The sequence below is a fragment of the Neofelis nebulosa genome, chromosome 12, assembly GCF_028018385.1.
Source record: "Neofelis nebulosa isolate mNeoNeb1 chromosome 12, mNeoNeb1.pri, whole genome shotgun sequence".
In the NCBI taxonomy this organism is placed as follows: Eukaryota; Metazoa; Chordata; class Mammalia; order Carnivora; family Felidae; genus Neofelis; species Neofelis nebulosa.
In genome coordinates this window covers 34,603,156-34,630,286 of record NC_080793.1, presented here as the reverse complement: position 1 = coordinate 34,630,286, position 27,131 = coordinate 34,603,156, and the positions used below count along the sequence as shown (strand labels likewise).

Here is a 27,131-nt window from a genome sequence, read left to right as displayed (position 1 = left end):
TGCCATTCTTTAGTCCGGTAGGGATCTCCGTGTATGTAAGTCAGACAGGCACACATAGAAGAGATTATTTCATGACACTTTCCTCCCACATAGCCTCAAGCCACTGATTTTCAGTGAGACAGATGAGCTATTTAAGACCTATTCTGAGGTTGGGGTTTATTTTGTGGAATAGTTAAAAAAAATTAACAGGTCATTGGCTAATTCTCTATTCTTTTACAATCTTAAATGTTCTAACCAATAAGAGCAAAAAAACTTTTATTGCAAAATATTTGTTTCAGCAATCTTCATTCTAATCCTCCTTCCTGGGTTGTTAATCTTGCCGGGTCAGTCCCTGTCTGGGCTCCGTTTACAAAGCCCTGTCTTTGGTCCTAATTAGGAGAGACCCAGCTGAACCTAGTCTGTAGCACCAGGCACTCTTGCCAAGCCTTGAAGCATGAATTACATTTACGTAAAGGACTCAGTTCTCACCAGTTTCTAAGTTATCAAACATCCCTTTTTCTCCATTTCCCTCTACATGTTCTTAATGTTGGGGCTTTTCAGGAGCCCATTCTTCCTATCAAGCATAACCACTTTTTTCCCCAAACCCTTCCCATCATTCCACAACGTGGGCAGGCTGCTGAGGGAAACATCCTGCGAGATTGCTTATGCAGTCTTTCTCCTGATCTAAACACCCCCTTTTTTACGTCCACAGCATCACCAAATAATCCAGCAGTACATGGTGACCCTGGAGAACCTGCTCTTCACCGCTGAATTAGACCCTCATATCCTGGCTGTGTTCCAGCAGTTCTGTGCCCTACAGGCCTAAGGGTCGTTTTACTCCCCTGTCAAGATTTTTTTTTTTTAATATCTCAAAATAATTTGTCTTATTTTTGATGGTTTGAATGCTTGCTTTCTTGTAGCACCCTTTCACTTACTAAAGGGGGGGGAGGAGGACAGTGAAGAATAGAGAATTGATTACCTTTAATTGGCCCTACAAGGCAAATACTCCCTACTGACAATGTGACGATGACCATAGGATGTATTATATCTGTGACAGATACAACTGTTCTGGTATTTTTTTCTCCTTAAGGCACAAAAGATAAGCGATTTGAGGTATGTGAACACTAGAGGTCCAGCTTACAAAGTAGTATATAGAACTGGTGGGTTTACTATCAAGTAGCATAGCTTTTCACAGCTCATGGATAACCTAACATGGCTGAAATAAAACTAAAAATGTTTTTTAAACTTTGGTATTTCATGATTTATCATCTCAATCTACTTTAAGATTGGTGATTTCCTCATTCACAATTCTTCCCTCATTCACAATTCTCTCTTCAGATCTTAGTGTTTTAAAATGTTACACATATTAAGTGTTATTTATTTAGCACTACCCAAATCTGTTTGAATATAAGTCACCTGAGAGTCTTTAAAGTTATTTTCTACATTAAACCACAGGGGGGCGGGGGACACAGCCGTAGTTCTTAAGGCTCCCCAGGTGATCCCGGGTGATTGCCAGTGTGTGGACAAGTTTGGGAACCATTACCTTAGAGCTGTCCGGTCATTTCCTCTGTTCTCTGAGACAGATTTGTCCAATGTCCAATTATGAAGTACATGCTAAAGTGGAAATAGAAGTAGCTAGTTTGGATTGGCTAAAACTGTACTGTAGGTATGGACTTTGTTTCTATAGAATTTAAGTCCAAGGAGTTACTAATTCTTGAGCCAGTTTCTTACATGGTATTAAAGCTTAACTAAGATAATAAATGAGTACACATGTAAAATATGCAAAATAGGGAATTATCTGACATTGCAAATTTCTAGCATTTTAATAAGCCTTCATTAAACCTGAGGAAAAATTTATCAACAACCCCACAACTGATAAGTAGTATTTCTCTGTTTGTACAACATAGGTGTCTTTCACTTATTTATGTCATAAATTTATGCTGTATTAGTATTTTTCATATTGTTACGTGGTCTCTTTGGATTATCCTTCATTTGGTGACTACAGAATATAGTCAAGAGATGGGAACTCCTAGGATTTTTAAATAACCATACCATGTAAAACAAGAATTGTTCACAGAATTAAGGGTGCATGGCAGGTTACTACCAAAAGGAGTCTAAAACCCAGGCTCTCGGCTAAATATTCTTTGGGTTATACTGTTCCTCCTTCCCACAAACAGTATTCAGTTAGACATGGCTCTTGTCCTCAAGAAGCCAAAAGGATGACCCTTTAAGGCTTTGGGAACTTTGACCCTAAACTGACTTATAAATCTTTCACAATGTATTGCAGAGTTTGACTAATTATACTTGCTTGATCCGAATTCTAGAGGAATTTCTTGGATCCTCTCATGTCAAGAATGCACTGATGTGACCCCGCTCACAGTCTGGCAGCTAAGTTTAGGGAAAACTGCAGACTGTATTTCAAAGATATAAGAAACTAGACAAATTGGGAACTATATACTATATATATATTAATGTGCTCATTAACAAGTGGCTGTTAGATGCCACGTGCTACAGATCTGCCATATGTAATCCTCAAACAGTCCTGAGAGGATCATGCCCATCCGACAGATAGAAACAGGCCCACAGAGTAACTTACCCAAGGCCCACAGCTAAAAAATGGAATTGGAACCTAGGTCCATGTGGCTCAAGGGCTCTATATCTCCCATGCAGTAATGCTGTTGTCAGCTGCCTGGATCCCTCAGTACTCTTGTCCTCAAGCTGGAAGCTTTCTCACGGTCCCAGGAAGGTCTTGCTGCCCACTGTCCAGTTTTTACTGAATGAATAATTGGCACATTTAAAAAAAAAAAAAAAACTTGACTAATACATTAAACTTTTTAATATTTATATAAAACATTTCTATATTGGATACTTGTATAGAGAACAATTAGTAATTACAGTCTTAAGCCTATTTGGGTTGGACTTGTTCAGACTTGCCTTTCTTCAAGTATAATCTGCAAGATCTGATCTAGAAAGGAAAATGAAAACATATGACCATCCTATTTCTCTGATTGTAGCAACAGGACTAAAAAAGCCAGGTCAAAGAACAATTTGAAAACATGCGGTTTATCTTAACCTGAATGTTTTTGTAAGAAACAAGCACAAACCCTGTAATCAGGCACATTTGGATCAAATCCTCTTATTAGTATAACTACCTTGTAAGCCTTTTGATAAGACAGAGGCAGAACTAAATGGATAAACTTGATCCATATGTCTGGGGTGATGGTGGGTTGTAGGTGATCACTTCCTTTAGAAGTGCTAATTAAACAGAGAAGTTCTCTTCCATCCCAGGATTATAGGAGAATACCCGTAAGCCACTTGGCATCATCCCTGCCCGGCCCATGGTAAATGCTCAGTAAAATGTTAGCAAGTTATGATAAACTTACTAACAGTACCTTCTTTGATCAGTAAAACAATATGGCTGTTTTTCCATTTGAATCTGGATTTGAAAAGGGCTACCTAGACATGGACATTAAGGCCTATGGTGGTAAACCCCAAGGATACAGGAAACATGATCAGACTCCCACAACTCACTTCCTGCTGGGAATCAGGGCTTATCCAACAACAGCTCCCCAGTTCCCTTATGCGGAGACAGGGTCTAGAAGACCCGGCCAGCCTTGGGTTCAGGATCTACCACCGTCCGTTATTTCTGGGAGAAGGATCCTGTTCAGCCAGCTTCTGCTGTTATTAAAAGCTCTTCCTCCTGTTCCAATATAGGGTTTGGCTTGGTTTCTTATTTCTCGATTTTGGCTTTAACCTAACTTCTGAACCTACTCCGCCCCTTGGCTCCCATCCCTGTTGTAGAAAAAAGCAATCCCAGACCCAGTATTTTGCCTACAACCAGACCTGCTGGACCCTTACTGAAACTTGCTTTTAAGCCACAACATACAAATTTCTTCCTGAAGCATGATTTATAGGAGTGTCCCGTTCATCTGTGGCAACGTTACAGTTTACGAGTCACATTTTCTCATAGGTCAGCTCGTGGCCACACATGGTACAAGTCTTCCGGTACGTATCCTCCTCTAGGCTTTCTTCTGGTCCATACTCATGCTGATGAGCAACTGTTTCCCTTTTCCACACGCTGCTTCTCACCGCTCGCCGTAATTCTAAGAAAATAAAAGCCAGTTTTTCAATGATGCTGTTCAGCTGAATCCCCAAATCCACCAGGGGTGTATGTATAAACCAAATAACGGTTTACATTACTTTTATAACAAAATTGATTCTAGAACCATGGCAAGCTTGGCCTGTGAAATTACTCCTCACTGTTGGGAGCCATGTGAAGTGGTTGATAGAGAAATGGGGTAAATGGGTTAGAGGGACAGCAAAACACAAAACTTCAGAAGATGAATAGAAACAAGATCATAAAAGAATGGGGTTTATTCAAGCAGCTAAGGAAAATGATGCCACAGCAGGTAAGGGGTGTCAGCTGGGATGACTCAGGACAAGGAGAACTTCAAAGTTCCATATGTTAGGAGCTACTTCTGTAAGAGGCAGGTCAAGTTATGTCTGATAACTAGAAAGCCAAGAACTCTGTTGCTATGCTGGTGTCTCATCTCAGAAAAACTGCTTTTGCACCTGACCTGAAGGTCATTCAGTTCTTTATCCTATAAAATGAGAGCGATATTTTAGAAGAGGGACTGCCAATTATTGCATTCTTGTATTACCTAAATGTAAGAATCAGAGACAATTAAGAGCTGGAAAGAACCATAGTTTTTATTTTATTTCACTTTATTTTTTTGCAGGTAGGGAAAGAGAACAAAGATAGCATATGAATCCAAGTCCTTTATTCCAGTGTTTAGAATGTTTCCCACTGCATCGTGTGAAAACATCATTTAAAAAAAACTGCTGGATGCTTTGAAAGCAACTAAGCCAAATTACATTTTAAAAGTTCACACTGCATTACCTGAAGACACCAAATGCTTACTATTAACTGAAAATTAAGCTAGTAACTTCTCAGTTTCCAAATTAATGAATAATAAGCAACACGGTTTACATTATTCTGTTCTGACCAGTGATCAATCAAGCCCAGCACTGTTGTTGACAGGGGCACTACCTAAGAAAGAGTAGGTTACACAATCTCAACCATAGAAAATCACTGGACACCAAGTAATCACACATTTTCTTTAATCCCTTTCAGATTTATGATAAGCAGTATCTAAATACTTGCATCTTTGTAATTTGCCCTTCACTGCGTCAGAAGGATAAGCAAACATAGGACTATATATCAGGCACTGTTCTAAGCACTGAATCTATAAACACAGTGAATCCTCACAACCCTCTGAGATAAGTAAACTATCATCCCAGTTTCAACAGCTGAGAAAACTGAGGCCCAAAGAAGTTACATATGTTGTGCCTAAGGTCAAACCACTAGTCAATGGCAAAGGTGTCTTTGTGTTATTAACCACTAAAGCTGTGCTGCCTTTCACACCTCCAGTATGAGAAGCACTTTATCTCACACCATTATTGTCAAGCTTCCGTGTATACACCTCTAGACACTTTCCAAACTATGGGGAAAATTGTGTTCATCCAAACAATCTTTCTTCCTATATTCTCTCTCTCTCTGAAGAATGCAAATTTTTCTAGATGTATCTGGAATGCCCTATCCTTTTATTATTTTACCTTAGGACATTTTCTAAATACAAAGTGAAATCATGTGCTGACCAGCACAGATGCCTCCTGGCTTCAGATAATGACAGGAAGAGGTCTCCTGTTTGAATTCTAATAACTACTTTTCAACTTTGTTCTGATAAAAGGTATCCTACCTAGCCACTTTTCCTCTACTACTCCACTGAGAAAACACACTCTAAATCTGACCCAGTCTCAGTCACTACTAAGCTAACCTCTACCTGCTTTGAGCATTACATGAACTCCAGAAGATAAATAAGAAAAATATTTGCTTAATGCTAAAAGAATACTTACAACAAAATCTAGTTTACTGACCATAATTGGTCATAATTGAACACAGGTTTTTACTGACTTTACGGCTTTTTCTTCCCATCCTTCAGCTAGTCGATCAAGAACAATGACAAGAAACGAAGGTAAATCTTTAGTATTTACTAGACATTCCTGGAAAAATGGACTAGAAAATAAGTACTAAAATACTGATACGTTTATCATTTTTTTGCCTTCTTTCACTTCCTGAACAACCATTCAGTGAAGCAAGGCAGGCAGGCAGGCAGGCATCTGTGGTAGGGCAGAGGGAGCCCAAGAAAGGGAAGGAGGATCTCCCTACAGTGGAGGCAGCACACAAACGGGTGTCGGTCAGATAACCACATTAAGGATAATGGGAATCAGGTTCTCACTGTCAGAGAAGGGAGTTACAAAGAAGAAAACTAGAATGAACCCTAGCATTCTGGATTAGAACTGGCTATAGCAGTGTGAACTCAGTGTTAATTTATAATATATATGGGCAGACATAAAAATATATTCACGTGTTTTGTGCTAGAAAGAAACCTTCAACAAATGATTAGACATGGCAAAAGGACACAGGAGCTAGCTTAAAGAGACTCCTACTGGCCCAAACCGGAGACAAATAAGGACAGGAATTCATGAATCCATATAATAATAAATGGCAGAAGGGATGCTGTGGAATGTGGACTTCTGACTGGTTAACTGTGAAGAGAGCAGTGAAATTAGAAAATTTTTGCAAAGAGTATACTGAAGACTGCTTCAGGCAAGAACCATCCATGAATGGCTGCTAAATCTCCAAGGAGGTATTAAGGAGAAGGGTATCTGTTTGCTCTTAACTTTTTTTTTTTTTTTTTTTTTTTTGCTTATCAAGGGCAGATGGACATCTGTCCCTAGATGTGCTGCTACCTATGTACTATCTCCAGCCTGAAACGCATAACCTGAATCTAACCATTGGGAAACATCAGAAAAGCCCCAAATGAAAAACATTTCTAAAAAGGCAAGGTGGGGAAGGGAACAGACTTCTTCAAAAATGTCTGAGAGGCTGTGGAAATATTCCATAATAAAGAAATTTAGAAAGACTTGGTACCTCAAGTCAATGCCTGATTCTAGACTGGATCCTGTACTATAATGAAAAACTACACAGGACATTACTGGGTAAACAAACAAAGCTAGAATATGGATGACAGATTAGATCAAAATATCACTACTGTACTTTGGTTTTGTAAGAGAACACTGCTATTTTTAGGAAACACACGCTGCAGTACTAGGGTAAAGGGTAAAGATGTACAACCCACTCTTAAATGGTTCCAAAAAGAGTGTGTGTTGTGTGCAGAGTACAAATGGCACATTAACAATAGATCTGTTAATGTTTATTTATTTTTGAGAGAGACAAAAGTGTGAACAGGGGAGGGGCAGAGAGAGAGGGAGACACAGAATCTGAAGCAGGCTCCAGGCTCTGAGTTGTCAACACAGAGCCCGATGCAGGGCTCGAACTCATGAACCGTGAGATCATGACCTGAGCTAAAGTCAGACGCTTAATCGACTGAGCCACCCAGGCGCCCCAACAATATTATCAATCTGGGTAAAGGATACGTGGGTGTCCTTAACTATACTTATCTTTGCAATTTTATGGAAGTCTGAACTCCATTCCAAAATGAAACTTAAAAAGTCAGGAGCTAGCTGGAAGAGACCAAATTTGAGACCATTTGAGCTTCAAAATGCATCAGTTATGGACTGTAACACTGATTTGAAAGTAAGAATCCATGAAGCCAACTGATACTAAAAAAGGTCTTCTTCCCAAAGGAAGCCAAATAAGAATTACAGAAAGAATAACAGAAATAGAAAATCACCATTTATATCCACCCTAGTAACAACAAACGCAGGCAAGAATCATCCCCGTTGTACCAAAACCTGAGTGAGACTTAAGGAATGGGGTGTTCCCGCAGTATGGGAGAGTCCAACCCAAAGATTTCCTACGAATTACAAAGGGGAAGGGTACCTTGACAGTGGGGAAATCTAGCAGATGCCGCCTTAACCGCGCAATCAAACGGAGTATCACTCTCTTAGAGAACTGGTCTAGCGTGTCTTCCGGATGTGACACACTCGGACACATCACCTAGGAAGCATTCCTTCCTAATTATTCCTAATAAATCTAAATAGAAGGACATTCTGCAAAAAAAAGGTGGCGGACTCTTTAAAAATGTCAATGTCATGAAAGATAAAACAGGTGAGGACCTAAAAGAGTACACACAGGCATCACCCTTGACCGGCCCCCTTTGTTCCAACAACTAAAACACTGTGAAAGACATTAGAACAACTGGGAAAAGATTACATACTAGACAATAGCATTTTATGAATATTAAACTTACTGTGACACTGTTTTCAGTTACATAGAACGTCATTGTTTACAGGAGATGACATGCTGAAATATTAAAAACCACAATGTCTGCAAGAAAACTCTTAAATGGTTCAGCAGTGTGTGTGTGTGTATGTGTGTGTAAACCTATGTGGCAAAATGTCAACATCTGGTGAAATTAAAATGTTTTTAATTAAAGATTAATAAGTTTATGTTACTTCATTTAAGCAACTTAAAACTTTGGAAAGCAGAGGTCACCACCTACTGCTGAGTGAGAAGAGGGAGGCAGAAAGGTCAGAGCCTCCAAGAGTGGGAAAGATTCACTAGCCCTGGGGAGATCTAAGGAAACCTTGCGGGTGGGGAGGAGGAAATGTGCCACACAGCCCAGAAAGCCCAGCTGAGCTGCAGAACAACACAGCGGGTATCCGTGTTGCAACCTCCTAGTCCCACCGGCCTAGAAGCTCACAGCACAGAAAGCTATGGCTACCTCTCTTGGACATTTACAAGTGTCTTACTATGGATATCTTCAGAGATTGCTTATACTTTTTACCCAAAGAAGTTTTCCCTTAAATCCTTGTTTCATTGAAAAATTTAGTTTATGCCACTCTAAAACTAATTTTATTTGGCTTAATATCTTAATTTTGTACAAGAGGCAGCATGTATTCGAAGAGGCCCAATGCTGCTTTTGAGGTAAACGCACAACAGAACTAGATGAAGGAGACCAAAGTTTCTGAACACTTGATGGGACGGCAGGAAGTTCTGACACAGAACTTCTGACACAGGGTGCTCCTTGTTAACTACAGGGAAAAAAATCGCAAGGAAATGTCAAAATAACATGAAGCTTTGATCTGATCTTGTCCTCCATAAACTGAAGCAGAGTAACACAGAGTTGTGTCCTTCAAACTGCTGACAGAAGTCTGAAAATGGTCATACATATAACCACAGGTCCGGGATGTAAAATCTCCATTCACTTAGAAAGAGCCCCCAAATGGGCTTTTCTTACCCACCTCTTTTGGGGGGAAAGTGCATAGTAACAAACAATGAAGAATCACTTTCCATTTTTTAGAAGGCCAACCTCTGCCAGTACTAGGTAAGAGAAAACTTAAGGCTTTTCTTTAAAGCTATACTCCTCTCCACTTTATTTGTGGAGAGGCATGCAAGCCCAAAACGTTCTGTGTATCTGCACCAACTGAAAGTTCTCATCTGATAGCAAAGCCAGCACGCAGGGCATTTTCTGAAATCCAGTTAAACTGAGCAGCGGTGACGCCATCATTTCTACTTATGCCTTCTTGGATTGGAGAGATCTATAACAATGTGAATTTGCTGACAATTCTTGTCTCTCACTTTGTCTGTATTTGTAAATACTTTATGCTATTTATACTTAAATTTCTTCTGTAGTAAGATCAATTCTTTCTCAAACTGCTAAAGTAGATCATATTCTAAAAGCAGGTAAATGTAATCTCTTACCTTTACATTAAGTAAGCTTTGTGTCAGCTTCTTTGTGGATCAAAACCAGAAGACCAAGAGGAACCAGGTTCCAATTTCTTTTCAACTAAAAGACTTTTAGACTTGCTTTTATTCCTCTCTGTTCTGAGCAAACTGCATGGTAAGGTCCTTGTTTCTAATCTCTACAGTGTCTACTCCACTCTCAGCCCTTTGTGGCCTAGTCAGGAGGACTGGAACATATTCACCAACCTCTAAAGTAAACCAACAAGAAGAAGCCATAATTAAAGAGGGTATCACGCTGACCTCTGCACATTAAACACCAGAAGACATGGAGTAATGCTTATATAGTTGAGAGAGAACTCAGGTTTTCAAATGCAAAGGAAACAGAAAAACATTCTAAGATTTATAGGGACTTGGAAACTCTACCACTTCTGTAACCACTCAGAAAAAATTTCCTCAAAAAGGCATGCTTCATCCAGACAGGAAATGAACTGAATTAAAGAAACCAGTCTTAAGAGGTCCAAGAAAAAATTCAGGGAAAATTCGAACTCTTCAAGGAAGAGGAAAATCCAGTTTTATCTGGTGATTAATGGCAGCAATTTGATACAGTGAGAGAAACAGCCAATTATACTTAATACCTATGAAAATTGTATAAATCTCAAAAGAACTGTTCTATTCAAACTAATAGTTGATCTACAGGATTATCTTAATTTTTATAGCAAAAAGCATAAAACAGATGCCATCATCTTTTATTGTTGGTCAAATTAGAGAAATTTAGCCACCTTTAGAAGAAGACATCTTGACCAAACTACAGAAATAGTATCTCAATAAAAACTACAGATAGCCCTCCTTTTTAAAGTATTTGATCACTCTGCAGGTCTGAGTTTCTAACTCCTTTATCCATATGTTACTGTCTGTACCAAAACACCACCAGGAAAGTTGCTTAAAGAGGCAGTAGAGAAGGAAGAGTTGAGGTGACTGATTCAGGGTAGCTGTAGTAAAAACCCCAGGCTGATGTGTAACTAGTCTGTAACTCTGCCGTCCTCTTTCAAACCCAGTAAGAAGCCCTCTGTTACTGTACCCTTCAGGGCTCTCCTTGACGCAGGAAGAAGGAAGGGCTAGAGTAAAGCGTGAGGTAGAGCATAACCTAATAAAAGATGAAAAGGACCAAATTTAAAAGTCTTTCCAAAACCTCTCAGTTGATTCTTGCAGGTATTTTCAATGGCTTGGTACAGCAGTGGCTAATTTGGGGAAGATTCTTCAATGAAATGCTTTTATATGGCGCAGTTTGCAAGAGGAAACTTCTAACAAAGTCATAAAAGTGTGCTTACCCTCTGATTCAGGAGCTGGCATTTTAAGTAACTATATATAAAAATATAAATAGGGATGTTAAGAGGTTGTTTTAATTAGCTTCATAAAATTCCATTTTTATAAGAAATAATTTTAAAGCGTCTATGCATTGAAAAGAACTAAAAAACCAGACATTAAAACATCACTACTGATGGTCTCTGGGAATTAGAATACAAGTTCTTTGCAGTTTCCTAACTTTTCTGCACAGCACATGAATTAATCTTATGATGAAAAGAGAGGAAAACATATCCTCACGAAGAAACAAGGCAGGCTTATATTCAAAAATTTTTTGTTCTTTTTTAAGACATCTGAACTATCTTCCAAAACCTCTTCTAAATCCTAAATACATACAAAAGTATTTATTATGGCTAAGACCCTCATTTTAAATGGATCAATTCAGTATATGCAGAGCCCTGTAAATACATAGGATATGCGCTATCTATATACACCTGACACCACACTGGGACTCGACAATTACTGCATAAGGAACATTTATGCCTACTGTGTAAGACTCTTTCTAGGGATTCTGCGGTACAGCAAACAATGCTCCTAGTGCTCCGGGAGCACCCTGTGCTCACCACTATCACAGTACTTATCATGCTCCCATATGATATTAAGTTTACTGGCCTTTCTCTTCTGGCCAACTCTGACTCCAGCATTTATGTCAGCACAGTACCTGGAACATAGTTGACACTAATTACTGGATGCACTGATGGACAGATGGATACGACAGACTTACACACATATGCGTAACTGGATGGATGGACAAACAAATACGGAGATAGATGGACAAAGGAATGGATAGACAGATGTCTGGACAGAGGAATGAATGTACCAATGCAGACTTTCAGTTAGGAAAGCCTGGTTCCAGTCCCACCTCGCTAATAATGATCTAGTTAACAAGTCACTCTACCTTTCTAGGTCTTTTACTCACATATAAACAAAAAAGGATTAGACCCACTGACGCGAGAAGGCTCTTTCTAGCTACTAAATTAGATGACTAACAATGAGGCAGAATTTTTTCATTTTAAGCAATTAGAGAAGTTTGCTGGTGGATATCCTTGATGTTTATAACCCTGTTAGTCATATTTAATTAAGACTGAACTGATACCATATCCTTGACCAGGGAGATATCCCTGATCCTCCCACTATTCCTACATAAAAACATAATTCACTTTAAGAGGAGGACTTACATGCTTTTTAGAACTGCAGTACTGTGAGGTTTGCACCGAGAGCCTCAAACACCTACTGGGGGCAAACTTTAAGTCTTTTTTTCTTTAATCTATGAAAAAACATACCAATCTACTGGTGACAGATTTTTGAACAAGAAGAACTTAGCTAAAGTCTTTTTGCAAGTCAGTAAAACACGGTCCTTCCTGAGATAAATGTAGCCACTTACCTTTTACTTTCTTATCAAACTTTTTCTGTCTCATTTTTTCTCGGTTTTCTTGTCGAACTTCCTTTGCTTCTTCTAATGCTTCCTGACTGCCCCAAACTTCAAGAGACCGCTTCACAATCTACAACACAGAATCCATATTTAAATAAGCTGTCATTCAGAGTTGTTAAGTATTATAAAGTTTTAATGATTAAATCCGTGAGCACCAAAACATGATCTCACTCAAAGGCAATTTTGTAAGTATTTGAAATTTTTTTAAGAGATTAAATAGTGCTTAGACGGGTGCCTGAGTGGCTCAGTCGGTTAAGTGTCCCATTCTTGATTTCAGCTTAGGTCATGATGTCACTGTTCATGACATTGAGCCCCATGTTGGGCTCTGCACTGACAGTGTGGAGCCTACTTGGGATTCTCTCTCCCTCTCTCTCTGCCCTTCCCCTCCTTGAGTGCACTCTCTCAAAATAAATAAACTTTAAAAAAATAGCACTTAGATTGCTGGTGGGAATGCAAACTGGTGCAGTCACCCTGGAAAACAGTATGGAGGTTCCTCAAAAAATTAAAAATAGAACTACCCTACAACCCAGCAATTGTACTACTAGGTATTTACCCAAGGGATATAGGTATGATGTTTCAAAGGGGCACATGCACCCCAATGTTTATAGCAGCGCTATCAATGATAGCTAAAGTAGGGAAAGAGCCCAAATATCCATCGATGGATGAATGGATAAAGAAGATGTGGTATATATATATATATATATATATATATATATATATATATACCACGTGGTGTATATATATATATATATATATATATATATATTTATATATACAATGTATATATATATATATATACAATGGAGTATTACTCGGCAATCAAAAAGAATGAAATCTTGCCATTTGCAACTACGTGGATGGAACTGGAGGGTATTATGCTAAGCGAAATTAGAGAGAAAGACAAATATTATATGACTTCACTCATATGAGGACTTTAAGAGACAAAACAGATGAACATAAGGGAAAAGAAGCAAAAATAATATAAAAACAGGGAGGGAGACAAAACATAAGAGACTCTTAAATATAGAGAACAAACAGAAGGTTGTTGGAGGGGTTGTGGGAGGGGGGAAGGGCTAAATGGGTAAGGGTCATTAAGGAATCTACTCCTGCAATCATTGTTGCACCATATGCTAACTTGGATGTAAATTAAAAAATAAATAATTTTTTAAAAATTAGTGCTTAGAAACTCAATAATACTTCTGTTTAAGCCTATAAAACCCTCAATAAATGTATGCTTAATTAGACTATAAATAGAAAAGCTGTCCTCTGACTATAATTATTTCTCGGATACATTGTTTTCACATAAATTCACAGAAGTACAAGTAGTTGGTGCATCTGATAAGTTTTGTCACACTCACCAAAAAACTTAGCCACAGACATCTCAATATGAGGTCACCTCCAAAAACCCTCCTACCACAGAGAACCCATAACTACTCCTTTCCTCCTCTTCAGTTCATTACGGTTTCCATCCACTTGACTAATTTCTGATCTTTAGAGTATCAACTTCATTTTTTATTTATTTTTTTTTTTTTTTAATTTTTTCTTCAACGTTTTTTATTTATTTTTGGGACAGAGAGAGACAGAGCATGAACGGGGGAGGTGGCAGAGAGAGAGGGAGACACAGAATCGGAAACAGGCTCCAGGCTCCGAGCCATCAGCCCAGAGCCTGACGCGGGGCTCAAACTCACGGACCGCGAGATCGTGACCTGGCTGAAGTCGGACGCTTAACCGACTGCGCCACCCAGGCGCCCCTATTTATTTTTTTCAATATATGAAGTTTATTGTCAAATTGGTTTCCATACAACACCCAGTGCTCATCCCAAAAGGTGCCCTCCTCAATACCCATCACCCACCCCCCCCTCCCTCCCATCCCCCATCAACACTCAGTTTGTTCTCAGTTTTTAAGAGTCTCTTATGCTTTGGCTCTCTCCCACTCTAACCTCTTTTTTTTTTTTTTTTCCTTCCCCTCCCCCATGGGTTTCTGTTAAGTTTCTCAGGATCCACATGAGAGTGAAAACATATGGTATCTGTCTTTCTCTATATGGCTTATTTCACTTAGCATCACACTCTCCAGTTCCATCCATGTTGCTACAAAGGGCCATATTTCGTTCTTTCTCATTGCCCTGTAGTACTCCAATGTGGATATAAACCACAATTTCTTTATCCATTCATCAGCTGATGGACATTTAGGCTCTTTCCACAATTTGGCTATTGTTGAGAGTGCTGCCATAAACATTGGGGTACAAGTGCCCCTATGCATCAGTACTCCTGTATCCCTTGGGTAAATTCCTAGCAGTGCTATTGCTGGGTCATAGGGTAGGTCTATTTTTAATTTTCTGAGGAACCTCCACACTGTTTTCCGGAGTGGCTGCACCAGTTTGCATTCCCACCAACAGTGCAAGAGGGTTCCCGTTTCTCCACATCCTCTCCAGCATCTATAGTCTCCTGATTTGTTCATTTTGGCCACTCTGACTGGCGTGAGGTGATATCTGAGTGTGGTTTTGATTTGTATTTCCCTGATGAGGAGCGACGTTGAGCATCTTTTCATGTGCCTGTTGGTCATCCGGATGTCTTCTTTAGAGAATCAACTTCTTTTTAAACTTTGGTACCTGAATGACCTAAAAGCCTTTATTCTTGTTTAAAAACTTTGCATTATAATATCTTTACTCTTTATAATATTTATTTACATTTAGGAGACTCACATACATACTAAGAATTATGCTTAGGCTCTCTCTCACAATAATGTTAAGGGGACCAAAATATCAATCAAGGTAGCCAAGCTCAAATTTCCTCTTAACATAATAAAGGGATATACTGGCATTTCCTAAATTCTAAAGCATCACATTTTCCACAATTTAATACCCCTGAAGATGCTGCAGCAGCAATCTACTTTCTGGTACTTTAACAACTGAGTCAAAAGGCAATTCAGAAGAACTGGACTCTGAATGCAAAGTTTAGGAATATCTTATCCATACTTGCGTTCTCCTATTTATGTATGCACAAGCATGACGTATAGCAAAAAAAAATAAAATAAAATAAACTATACTAAGTCTGATGGCACTATTTCAGTAAGTGTAAAATAAAAGCCTCAAGTAATGAGAAAGCATTGGGTTGGCATTTTTTAATTGTTAATGGTACATAAAATAATAGTGAATCTTCTAATCAACAGTGTCTTAGGTTTAATAAAATTCAATAAATGGTTGGTTTTACTATATATATATATATATACGTATATATATGTATATACGTATATACATATATATACGTATATATGTATATACGTATATACATATATATATATATATATATACATGTATATATATATATATTGTAATCTTTAAGTAGGCTCCACACCAACATGAAGCAACTCACGCCCTGAGATCAAGAGTTGCATGTACTACTGACTGAGTCAGCCAGGCACCCCTACAATGCAGCTTCTTAATTTTATTTGGAGATAGTAGGATTTTCTAGTATTTTCCAATCAAACTGCTCTAAAGCAATGCCTCCCAGTATTTTTTTATATACTGGCACAAAAATATAACCTTTGTACCATTGTGGGATGGATACAGGAGGCTGCTAGTGACTCCTTATGGGTGTGGGTAACTATCTCTGCACACCTATAGCACCATCACCACCACATGAGGAATTGAGAAGATCCACTGTGAGACACAGTAGAGTTACTTGGACACTTGACAGGGATCCAGATGATTATTTCCCAAGTGGAGTTAGATCTTAGGCATTTGTGAAATTCCTGAAACTTTTTAAGAATTTCATTGGAGGGTGGGTGGGTAGGGAAATGGAGCCTAACCCTTAACTCCCAAGTTTTTTAGTTCCCTAATTGCACTAGTAACATTACTCCATAGTAATATATTTGCCCAAAGTACCACTCCAAAAAGTAAAATGTTATTAAATGTCATCACATATGACCGCAACTTGTAAGCAAAACAACAAAAGGAAAAGGATCTTTTTAACTGTAAGCAAAAACTAAACTAATTATCACTAGTTTATTGTTAAAACTTCACCTGATCGAGGGTTTAACATGAGTATAACTTATCAAAGACCTGCAATTTTAAGTAGAGTTTCATATCACCCCATTGTGAATGATGAGGATTCTTCTTCACAATGAATTTAAGAGCTGGTTCTCTTTTTTCTAAATCACAGTCTTTCAGAAGGTAGTCTTGTTTGGCTTCTGTTTTAGTTATGAGCTTGTGTTTATCATCAGCATCTCTGAAAACAAATGAAGTCCAGTACTAAGTTAGCTATTTTAAATAAACTAAGTTTTCAAATAGTCCAACAACCTAGGGGCATGCGTGCCTAAACATAAAAGTTTTTCCTTGGACTCTCACAGTCAAGTTAGCAGCGTAAAAATTCTAACAGAAAAATACTTATTTGGAAAAGCTAGATTATATTAGCCAAAGATCCAGGTCATTTAACACTCTAAGAATTTCTTTTCTACTTAAAGTCCCTCTTTTCCACAATGGATTTGAAATCTCTTAATATGAGTACAGTAAATATAAAGGAGAAATAAGACCCAATGAGTGAGAAAATATAAATCAAAGCACAAAGTCAGGATGAGTGAGCCAAAAGGAATATAAATATGCAAGGTCCAACTGTCCCAACACAGTTCACTTTCTAGTTGGCTTTGAGCTTTTTCAAAGCCAAGGTAAAAACGGGGACATAGTCAATTACATAGTTCTTCTCATTTATTTTTTCTCCACATACATGCCAGATACATGGAAGGTACTAGGTACAGGTACTAGGAATACAGCAAAGAAGAAAACAAAGCCTTGTTTTCATGAAGCTCCCATTCTGGTTAGGAGAAGACAATCAATAAGCAAACATCATGACAGATAAAAGTGCTATAAAGGAACATAAAGCATGGCAAGGGAAAAGAAATTTTCTAGTAGACTGGGTAATCAAAGAAGGCCACTGATGAGAGGGCATTTGAAGAGGGCCCTTAAAAAGTTAGAGAACATCAAGGGGTGCCTGGGTGGCTCAGTTAAAGTGTCCGACTTCGGCTCAGGTCATAATCTCATGGCTCCTGAGTTCAAGCCCCGTGTCGGGCTCTGTGCTGACAGCTCAAAGCTTGGAGCCTGCTTCAGATTCTGTGTGTGTGTCTCTCTCCCAAAAAATAAATAAACATTAAAAAAAATAAAAAGAGAACATCCTATTTGAAGAGCTGGAGAAAGAACATCCTAACCAGAGAGAACAGAAGCTCTAAGGCAGGAATGTGCTTTGCAATGAGCCGGTGTGACCAGAAGGCTTAAAGGGAGGGACGAAGGTGAGGAACGATGGGAGATCAAGTTAAAGACAGGCAGGGGCCCTGTAAGCAGTGGTGAGACCATTCTATTCCAGATGGATTAAGAACCGTTGACAAGTTCTAACTAAAACATCTACATAGAAGAGGCCAATGGTGCAAAGTGGGGGACACAGGCCAGTTAGAAGACCACCAGTGCGGTGCTCCAGGCAAGGGCTGATGGTGGCCTCAGCTGAGGTAGAAGTGGGTGAGGGGGTAAGGGGATAAACTGAGTGAGGATATGGAATGAACAACAGAGGCAAATGGATTTGGAATAAACACTGGATAAGCAGAGATACAGTAAATAAAACTGGCCTTCACTGAAATGAGGTATAGATCAGGTAGGGGAGACTCAACATTAGAAATAACTTTATGAAAGCTAAATAATTTGGAAGTTTAAGCTAAAGGAGGTGACAGGTAAACAACACTGTACTAAAATTAAAATCTTCAAAAATTTTGAAAGGAAACAGAATGGAAGGCTGTGTTCCTAATTACTTTGAAGTTTAAAAATATCTTTTTTCCAGACTACTTTCCACAACTTTCTTTAAAGTGATACATCAATTTCTCATGGAAATAAGATTATACGTGGTAATTTTGTTCCCAAAAGCTATCCGTACTTTTTTTTTTTTTTTAATATTTTTTTTAACGTTTATTTATTTTTGAGACAGAGAGAGGCAGAGCATGAACGGGGGAGGGTCAGAAAGAGAGGGAGACACAGAATCGGAAGCAGGCTCCAGGCTCTGGGCATCATCAGCCCAGAGCCCGACGCGGGGCTTGAACTCACGGACCGTGAGATCGTGACCTGAGCTGAAGTCGGACGCTTAACCGACTGAGCCACCCAGGCGCCCCGAAAAGCTATCCGTACTTTAAAGAGTGACAATACTGTGGACCTTAACCACTGTGTGTCAGTGGGAAGAGACTTTATATTGTTTGTAATTCCAACGTTTTTGGAATGTTGGAATTTGTAATTCCAAACATTTCCAGTCACAGATCCAATCACAAGACCAGAAACATCTCTATCTTCTCAGGATTCTATCTTCTCAAGATCCTACACAGCAACAAGTCAATGGGGATGTCTCCCGATGGCTGCAGCAGGGACTCAGAAAGGGCAAGTCCTCCAGGCAGGTGAGCAAAAGGTCTAGGGCAGCAGGTCCAAGAAGTGGGACCAGGGAACAGATAAGAGGGCTAAGTAAGACTCCAAGGTAGGGTCTTAAGGCATGAAAGACACCAACACAGGATGTGGCCAGGGTAAACAGCAAGGACAAAACCATGTGGAATGAGAAGGATTATCCTGGGGTGACAGAAGAAGAGGACAGCAGCTAGGAAAAGAAGAAAAAGGATGAGAGAAGAATGTGAGTTTTCCTCATCTCTTCTCCCCCTGCCCATTCAGGAGAGTAAAGCGTGCATGGAAGGGGGTGCTCTGAGAGTGCCAGGGGAGTGGCTGGAGACGCTTCACTCCCTTCCTCTCACTGAAGGCCCCAGTCCTCTGACCAGTATGTCTACACACACTGGGGTAAGCACAGAGGACCCTTAGCAGCTGGGGGAAGAGAGAGGTTAGGAACCTGCTACTGAGAGATGGTAAAGACCCACCAGGCCCACAGAAAGGAGAGGACATATCTATGGCTGAATCAGGGCCATCCTTCCTGTTTCTGCGACACATCGTACCTTTCACAAGCACGGGCTTCCGTATTTCTTTAGCAATATGGAAGTCACAAAAATTTTAGGAAACACCCAAAACAAAAATCATAATTACTAAGACAATATTAAATCCAAATGGCTCTAATTATTGATTTGCCCTAAAGCTGCATGCAAACATTAAATGTTAGCAACTGAGAACACTGTCTGAAGTAAGTACCTGCAGTTGTCACAAGTTGCCAAATCAAAGTGGTTCATAAGGTAAGAATCCATAAATTCTTTACCACATTCTTCACATATCGCATAATCAAATTCCATAACAGGTCCTAAAGAAAGGAAGGTTAATTCTTTAAGTGTCCTTTTTTATAACAGAACAATAGATTTTCCCCTATCTTAAATTTATCAGTATGTACTTTATAACTGATGCAAATACATTTACCTAAAAGACAAAACATGATTAGGTAATCTTATACTTACCTTAAAATTTTAAGGAAAAAACTATCAATTCATCAAGTATTTTTGAACACAAAACCTATGTGTGAGGTACTTGTATTAGTTTCATATTGCTGCTTGTAACAAATTACCACAAATTTACTGACTGAAACAACACAAGTTTATGATGTTACAGATCTGAAGTTTGTGGGTCTGACACAGGTCTCAGTGGGCTAAAGCCAAGGTGTATGCAGGGCTGCATTCCTTTCCGGAAGTTTTAGGGGACAATCTATTACCTGCCATTTCCAGCTTCTAGAAGCTGCCTGCCTTCCTTGACCCATGACTTCCTTCCTCCGTCTTCAAAGCTGGAAGTAGCAGTTTCTCACACCACTCTGGCTTCTTCCATAATCACATCTCCCTGTGACTCTCTCCTGTCTTTTACTTTTAAGTATCTCTGTGAGTATACCGGGCCCACCTGGATAATAGAGAATAATCTCCCACATCTCAAGGTCTTTAACCTTAATAACATCTGCAAATTCCTTTTTGATGCAGAAGGTTATATATCATGGGTTCCAGGGTGATTAGACGGTGGACATCTGTGGGGACCATATCTGGCCTACCACCATACTTCTGAGAGAAAGGTGAGTCCCAGAGTCGAAGGGAGGGGAGGGAGCTGCTTAGACAGGAAGATGGGCACTAACACATAACATGGGGAAAGCAGCAAAGAGCAAGTTAACACTAGAAGAGACAACACAGGATTCACTACCAAATGGGAAACTTTTTCTCTCCCTCCATTCCACCTGGCCCCCAACACCACCATGAACAGGGCAAATACATTGATCTCAATCACAAGACTGTAAACTTGAGGGTAAAGATTATATTTGGCTATCCACCCTCAATTCCCAGCACAGAAACTACACTAGGTAAAGCTCAGTTTTTTTAAGGACTTCAAACACCTAGCTAGGGATCTTTATCCTATACAATTGGTTCTCTTCAGGATGACTGCTACTGCCAAGCCCCAGCTCTAAGAACCGCCACAACTCCCAATAGGAAGAGTTATCATTTGTTGTCATTTGTTCACAATTTGTTCAATATATTCCTACCACTGCCTTCCCTTACCTACTCCCAACACCACAAGGTCAGTTAATATTCTACCATCCCTCAATTCCACTAATCTCCAAACTCCAACAAAAATATCACTCTTCCTTGTAAAACATTAGAGGGACATAGCTATAGACAAAAGGAAAAGCTAAAATATAGTCAAAATGATATCTTCAAAAAACTGATTACAGAATGTGTTAAGAATGGAGATAAACTGCAGTCAGAAATACCAATTAGGAGGCTACTGCATAGCATTACTAATCAAAAGCCATAAAAGGTGCAGATATTTTCCTAATTTTAAGAACTCTTTATAATGAAAAGTTTTAAATTACATAATGATTTTTCAATTCCATCAATCCCTTTAAATCTGCCATGTGGAAACTGGCAGTCAACTGTATGCAAGATCCTTCCCTCCTGGCCATTCATTTATTCATGTATTTATTATTGACATAGACTCATGGATTCCTGTATTTTCCAATGGTATCGAATTTATTAGTGTCCTTAATTACTTTGGTGCTCAATTTATCTCAGATGTGGCCAGCAGGAGCCCCTTCAAGCTGGCTCTTATGTCCCTGTAACATACCTCTATTACTTTTTGAATACTTATATATTACTGGCATTACAAAATGCCCCAAACTCACCTGGTAGCCATCCTGCCCCAACCCTAGAATCAGCTATTTCTCTGAAGGGCCCTGGTTCCTTTTAGTGGGGGAACAGTATCAGAATCTAAGATCTGGACACCAGGTATGCTCATTGCTACTGGGCTATCTTCACTTCAAGGCCCTTTCTGTGGACAGAGCTAACACATGCGTATGTGTGTATACACCCCCCCCCAACACACGCATATCTTTTTGAGGTATAAGTGCTATATTGTATGAGTTTCACATGTCCAACATGATTCAATATTTATACATATATTGTGAAATTATCACAGTAAGTCTAGTTAACATCTGTTGCTATAGTTACAAAAATTTTTTTTAATTTTTTTTTTTTTTTAATGTTTACTTTTGAGACAGAGACAGAGCATGAACGGGGGAGGGTCAGAGAGAGGGGGAGACACAGAATCGGAAGCAGGCTCCAGGCTCTGAGCTGTCAACACAGAGCCCAACGCGGGGCTCGAACTCACGGACCGCGAGATCGTGACCTGAGCTGAAGTCGGACGCTCAACCGACTGAGCCACCCAGGCGCCCCACAAAAATTTTTCTTATGAGAACTTTTAAGATCTAGTCTCCTAGCAACTTTTAAATGTGCAGTACAGTGCTATTAACTAGTTGCCATGCTGTACATTACATCTTCATGACTTATTCTGTAACTAAAAGTCTGTACCTTTAGATCCTCTTCACCCTCCACTTTCCCCTATCATCTTCTTGGTTATTCTGACGAACCTCTGTTCTAGATTATAAAAGCATTTGACAGGCTTTGCTTTATAGGCAAATGACTCAAATAATTTTGATTTTCTCAGCTATGCTGAAGGTCTTTAAAATTAACAAAGAAAACGTGATAGAAAATATTAATCATTCTCCCTGTTTTCTTCTACCCACACAGGTCAGCCACATCAAGTTGTGCCAGCCCCCTCGTGCAAAGGCATCTGGCCAAGGGGGCAAACAGGAGCCAAAATGCAGCCCATGACCACTTTTTAAGCCATGAGCCTTAGCCCAAACTAAGCCCAGAGAATGAGGGCCTTTTCTAATTGGCCTCCCAAAGGAGACACTATTGAAGGAAGTAACGGAGAAGACATGATGGCCAGCTGACCCATGAGCCAGACCTGGGCAATTAGAGACTCCTCACTCCCTACCCTGTTCTTGGAATGCACATTCTGCCCATCAATCCCACAGTGGGAGCTGTTCCAAGGACAAAGCCTTGGGAGAGTAAGTGTCATTGAGGCCACCTGACCTGAATATGTGACTGAACCCAGTTAAGGCCTCTATATAAACTGTTAAGATTTGGCAGGTGGCTGCAGAGATCTGCTTGTCTTGCAGCCACCCAAGACAAGCCTTATAAGTTCCCTTGCTAATTAATTAACACTGCCACTTACCAATCTGGAGTGGTCTCTTTCTTTGGTCTCTCTTGCCGTCTGTGCACCAGACCAGTTTGCAAACCAACACACACTTTCCCTAACTTCCACGATTCCTTACCAAAGTTCTTATTACAAGCAGCAGCATACCAAGCAATGCCACATGCATACCTTAGTTAAGCAGGAAGGCACTACAATAGGTTATCAATAAATATTTGTTGTGTGATCTGTTAAATAAAAGCATAGGCTTTACAGCCCACAGTTGATTCCAAAATCTACAGAAAAAAGTTACAATGAGTCTTCATATCCATAAAAGCATAGAGACTTTCAAGATCTTTCATTCAATGCCTTCCCTCCTCATACAGGGCTTTTCTAAAACATCCTGGTCAGGTGGTCTTTTAATCTCTGAACCCCTCCAACGCTTTGCTATTTAGAGGCAGCAATTTACATAGTTAGAAAGTTTTTCCATTTCAGAGTCACCATAAGGCTCACATGCTCTATGTGCCAACATTCTGTAAGTGCAAAGTGCTAAGTATATGTAAGGCACTCCTTCATTATACTCTCTCACCATACTGTAATCGTCACCCACTGTTCCAAGTTCTGCCCTCCAAAGCAAATCACAGTGTGAGCTCTCTTCCACAACGGGGCACTTCTTGCATTTGCAGGCAGTTAGAAGTGTTCCTAAGCTAAACCTAACCAGTTTGACAACTGTTCCTCACATGTCAATTTGAAGGCTTCCGTTTTGACCCCCCCGTTTTGGACACTATACACGTGTCAACATCCCTCTTAAATATGGCACCCAAACTGAACAAATATTTTAATCCTTCAAGTCTCAGCTTCTGAAACGAGTTTAGGCACACAGAGAAGGACAAGACTATTACCCATCTTGGTGAATACATAACATTTCTGTTCCCACAGCTAAAACTAGAATGCATTTTTTTTAAGTCTATTCATTTATTTTGGTAGAGAGAAAGAGAGAACCAGTGGGGGAGGGGCAGAGAGAGGGAGACGGAGGATCCAAAGCAGGTTCTGCCCTGACAGCAGAGAGCCTGATGCAAGGCTCAAACTCACGAATCATAAAATCATGACCTGAGCCAAAGTTGGACACTTAACCAACTGAGCCACCCAGGTGCCCCTAGAATGGGTTTTTTAAGCCTCACCAAGATAAATATATACAGATACATATCCCATTTTTTTTCCTTCAAACAAACAAAAGAAATAATGTTCTAAATTGTATCTCTTGGGTTCTAGCCCCTTATTTCAGCCTATCTAGATAACTGAGTATTCAACCACTGAATATATTGGCTATCCTGGCCTATCATAAAACAAACCTAAGTATACAAACTCCAAGTGAAATTAATCATTGCTAAATCTGTTTAATTTTTTTTTCTTTTTTTTTTTTTTTTTTTTTTAATTTTTTTTTTTTTTTAACGTTTATTTATTTTTGAGACAGAAAGAGACAGAGCATGAATGGGGGAGGGTCAGAGAGAGAGAGGGAGACACAGAATCCGAAACGGGCTCCAGGCTCTGAGCTGTCAGCACAGAGCCCGATGCGGGGCTTGAACTCACAAACCACGAGATCATGGCCTGAGCCGAAGTCGGACGCTTAACCGACTGAGCCACCCAGGCGCCCCTAAATCTGTTTAATTTTTAATCTACCAGCAAAACTGCCAAACTTTGTCACTCTTATAAAGCTAACCTGCTCACTGATTATAAGAAGGTATTATTTAACATCAGTTTGCAAAGAATTATGCATGTAACTCAAAATGACCAATCTAGATACCAACTTTATGGAAACACACTTTACCTGGTTGATGGACAACTTTTCCAATTGTACATTGTTCCTCTTCTTCCTCTTCTAGAATGAAGCCTCCTCCTGTGTCGGTAATCTTTGGGGCTGCTTTTACATTAGCCACGCCTATAAAAAGTAAGTAAAAGTGGTCAATGACTTAACTAGGTAAGCCCTTAAGTTCCCTTGTGCATAAACAGGAACTTTCTTTAAATTTAATAGATATCAAACGAGACAAGGATGTCCACTATTAACACTCCTACTCAATGTTATACTGAAGGGCCCAGCTAGCAGAAGATGATAAGAAAATAAAACAGGCATAAAGGTTGGAAAGGAGTAAAACAGTCTGTATATTCTACATACATAATCACATCATCTGTGGATAAAGACTGATCTATGACATATGCCATGAAAAAGACGGAGAAGAACTTGCTTAGAATGTGGTGCTAAAGGTCTAGGGAAACAGCAAGGTGGGGCAGCGGAGAAACTGGGCTTTGTCTTGGCATGACTGAGCACCTGCTCAAGTGATGGTCCTGACTACTCCAGCTGGAGTAGTCTTTTTCATGGCCTATGTCACAGCTCAGTCGGAAAATGAAAATTGTACGGCACACTGAAATAAAAGTACTGCAAAGATAAAAAATCTCAGCACCAAACCTAACTCTTGAAGCACAACAGGTTGTATACCACATTACAGCACAGTTCAGTTCTTGGGTCAGTGCCTGGGAAACCTTACAGAATATTCATTCTACCTTGCTTTCCATGACCAAAGGTTTTATGCCAGCTTATTGTTCTATTACACACCCGGGTTCCACAGCCATTTAGTACAGATCTACAAACCTTTACAAAATCACAAATATTAGTGCAAATGAACAACTTTTTGTCCCGACTCCAGAACGTCTCAAGTTGAGAAACTAATAAAAAAAAGTACTAGAAAACAGAAAGGATGAGACCAGAACCATTAAAAGTGGCTGGAATTTACAGATTCAGGGTCAGTATAAATATAAAGACATGCTGCCAGCCCCAGACTCTTGGTGTTCTTCCTTACTTCTGGCTGGTGAAAAGGGCTCTACATGTGCTCAACTACTCATACAGTATGGGACGTGGCTTTAGGAACATGTGTATTTCGTGTTACAGAGGTGGTCCTAAAGAAGTGCATGTCAACCAAACTATATTTTCAATCCCTAGGGAAGATTATTACTTGGCTCCAGTGGAAAATTACACCACAGCAACGTACATACATAGATGACAGACACGCAGTTAAGGGCTGCCCTAAGAAAGGGGGGAAGATAACATTTAGACATAATAACAGCCTTTCTTCTTAAAATTGAGAGATGGCTGCATAGAAGAGGCAGTCGGTGGCAAGGAAAGGCCCTGAACCCGGTATCATATAACCTCAATTCTAGTCCCGATTAACCTGTTGGAGTTGATCCTATGAACCCCAGCAGATCCCTTTCCTTTCCTGGCCCTCAGTTACCACCTCAGTAAAATACCAGTATCAAACCCTGCCCTAATTATTTTCCAAGTTAACAGAATCAAATTAGCTAACTTGAAAGGTGTGAAGCACAACAAGCGCTACTCTTGAGAGCCCCACGAAGGCAGGAGCTCACCACCTCTCTTGGTGCCCCAGCACGTAGCAAGCACGGTGCCGGGTCCAGAATATGCACTCAATCGCCCTTTGTTGAGTTGATGAATTCGGGAACGGTGCAGAATTATTCCTGCAATGGGTTACAAGTCTAAAAGCTTTATACGAGGACTACCGCTGGGACTGCTGGAGGCACAGCAGGAAGAGAGCAGAAAGGGAAAGCTGAGGCGCCCACCGACACTGGCTGGTACCTCCCGACGGCGAGAGCGGCCGCATCCCCAAGCTAAAGACGGCAGCTGGGCCGCCCAGGTGCAGTGAGGAAAGCCCGGGGTCCAGCGCGGACCCGCCGGCGGTCTCGCACAGCCCGCTTTGACACGGCCCGCCAAGCAGACTCCCGGGACTGCGGGAGGACAGGAGCACAGACAAGGGGGCAGCCGACGCCACGCCCAGGACTTGGTACCCGGCCCGCCAGAGGGAAGGGGCAGCGCCGCCAGGGCCCAAACCTCCGGTAGCCGCAGCCGCCGTCGCCGGGTAGGGCCGGGCCGCCAGCCGGGCCTGGCGCAGCATCAGCGCCCGCTGCCGCTTCCGCTCTATGCTCGCCCGCACCGATGCAGGGAGCTCCGCCGGCTGTTCTGAAGCCGCCGGCTCCGGCGAAGGTCCCCCAACCGCCGCCATCTCCACGCTCCCCAAAAGGCAGAGAATCTAGCCCCGCGCAAGCGCATCAGCGGGCCGAAGCCTGCCCACCGCCCCGCCGCGATGCCCGCACCGCCTCGGCGTTGACTTCACCATACAACCTC

The 27,131-nt window shown here is 40.4% G+C and overlaps 2 protein-coding genes across 7 annotated transcripts in view; one reads left to right on the top strand and one right to left on the bottom strand.

The window, feature by feature from the left end:
- NCBP1 (nuclear cap binding protein subunit 1) overlaps positions 1-1,224 on the top strand; it is a 38,479-nt gene extending 37,255 nt beyond the window's left edge. For both annotated transcript variants that reach the window (XM_058694830.1, XM_058694831.1), the window contains one exon: positions 692-1,224. In XM_058694830.1, the coding sequence (XP_058550813.1) occupies positions 692-805 (114 nt within the window). In that variant the 3' untranslated portion in view covers positions 806-1,224. The remainder of the gene's footprint in view (positions 1-691) is intronic.
- XPA (XPA, DNA damage recognition and repair factor) lies at positions 126-27,131 on the bottom strand. Of its 5 annotated transcripts, none has more exons than XM_058694838.1 (7): positions 26,838-27,122; positions 24,771-24,881; positions 19,637-19,742; positions 16,547-16,712; positions 12,438-12,555; positions 2,972-4,082; positions 126-2,708 (listed from the first exon to the last, which is right to left on the bottom strand). In XM_058694838.1, the coding sequence occupies exons 1-6, from the start codon at positions 27,007-27,009 to the stop codon at positions 3,934-3,936; spliced, it is 822 nt and encodes a 273-aa protein (XP_058550821.1). In that variant the 5' UTR covers positions 27,010-27,122; the 3' UTR covers positions 126-2,708; positions 2,972-3,933. The 5 variants fall into 5 exon arrangements, with proteins under 5 accessions (XP_058550821.1, XP_058550822.1, XP_058550820.1 ...); XM_058694839.1 differs by lacking the exon at positions 126-2,708 and adding an exon at positions 9,710-9,939 and having other exon boundaries at positions 3,945-4,082; positions 26,838-27,129; XM_058694840.1 differs by lacking the exons at positions 126-2,708; positions 2,972-4,082 and adding exons at positions 9,010-9,039; positions 9,710-9,939 and having other exon boundaries at positions 26,838-27,129.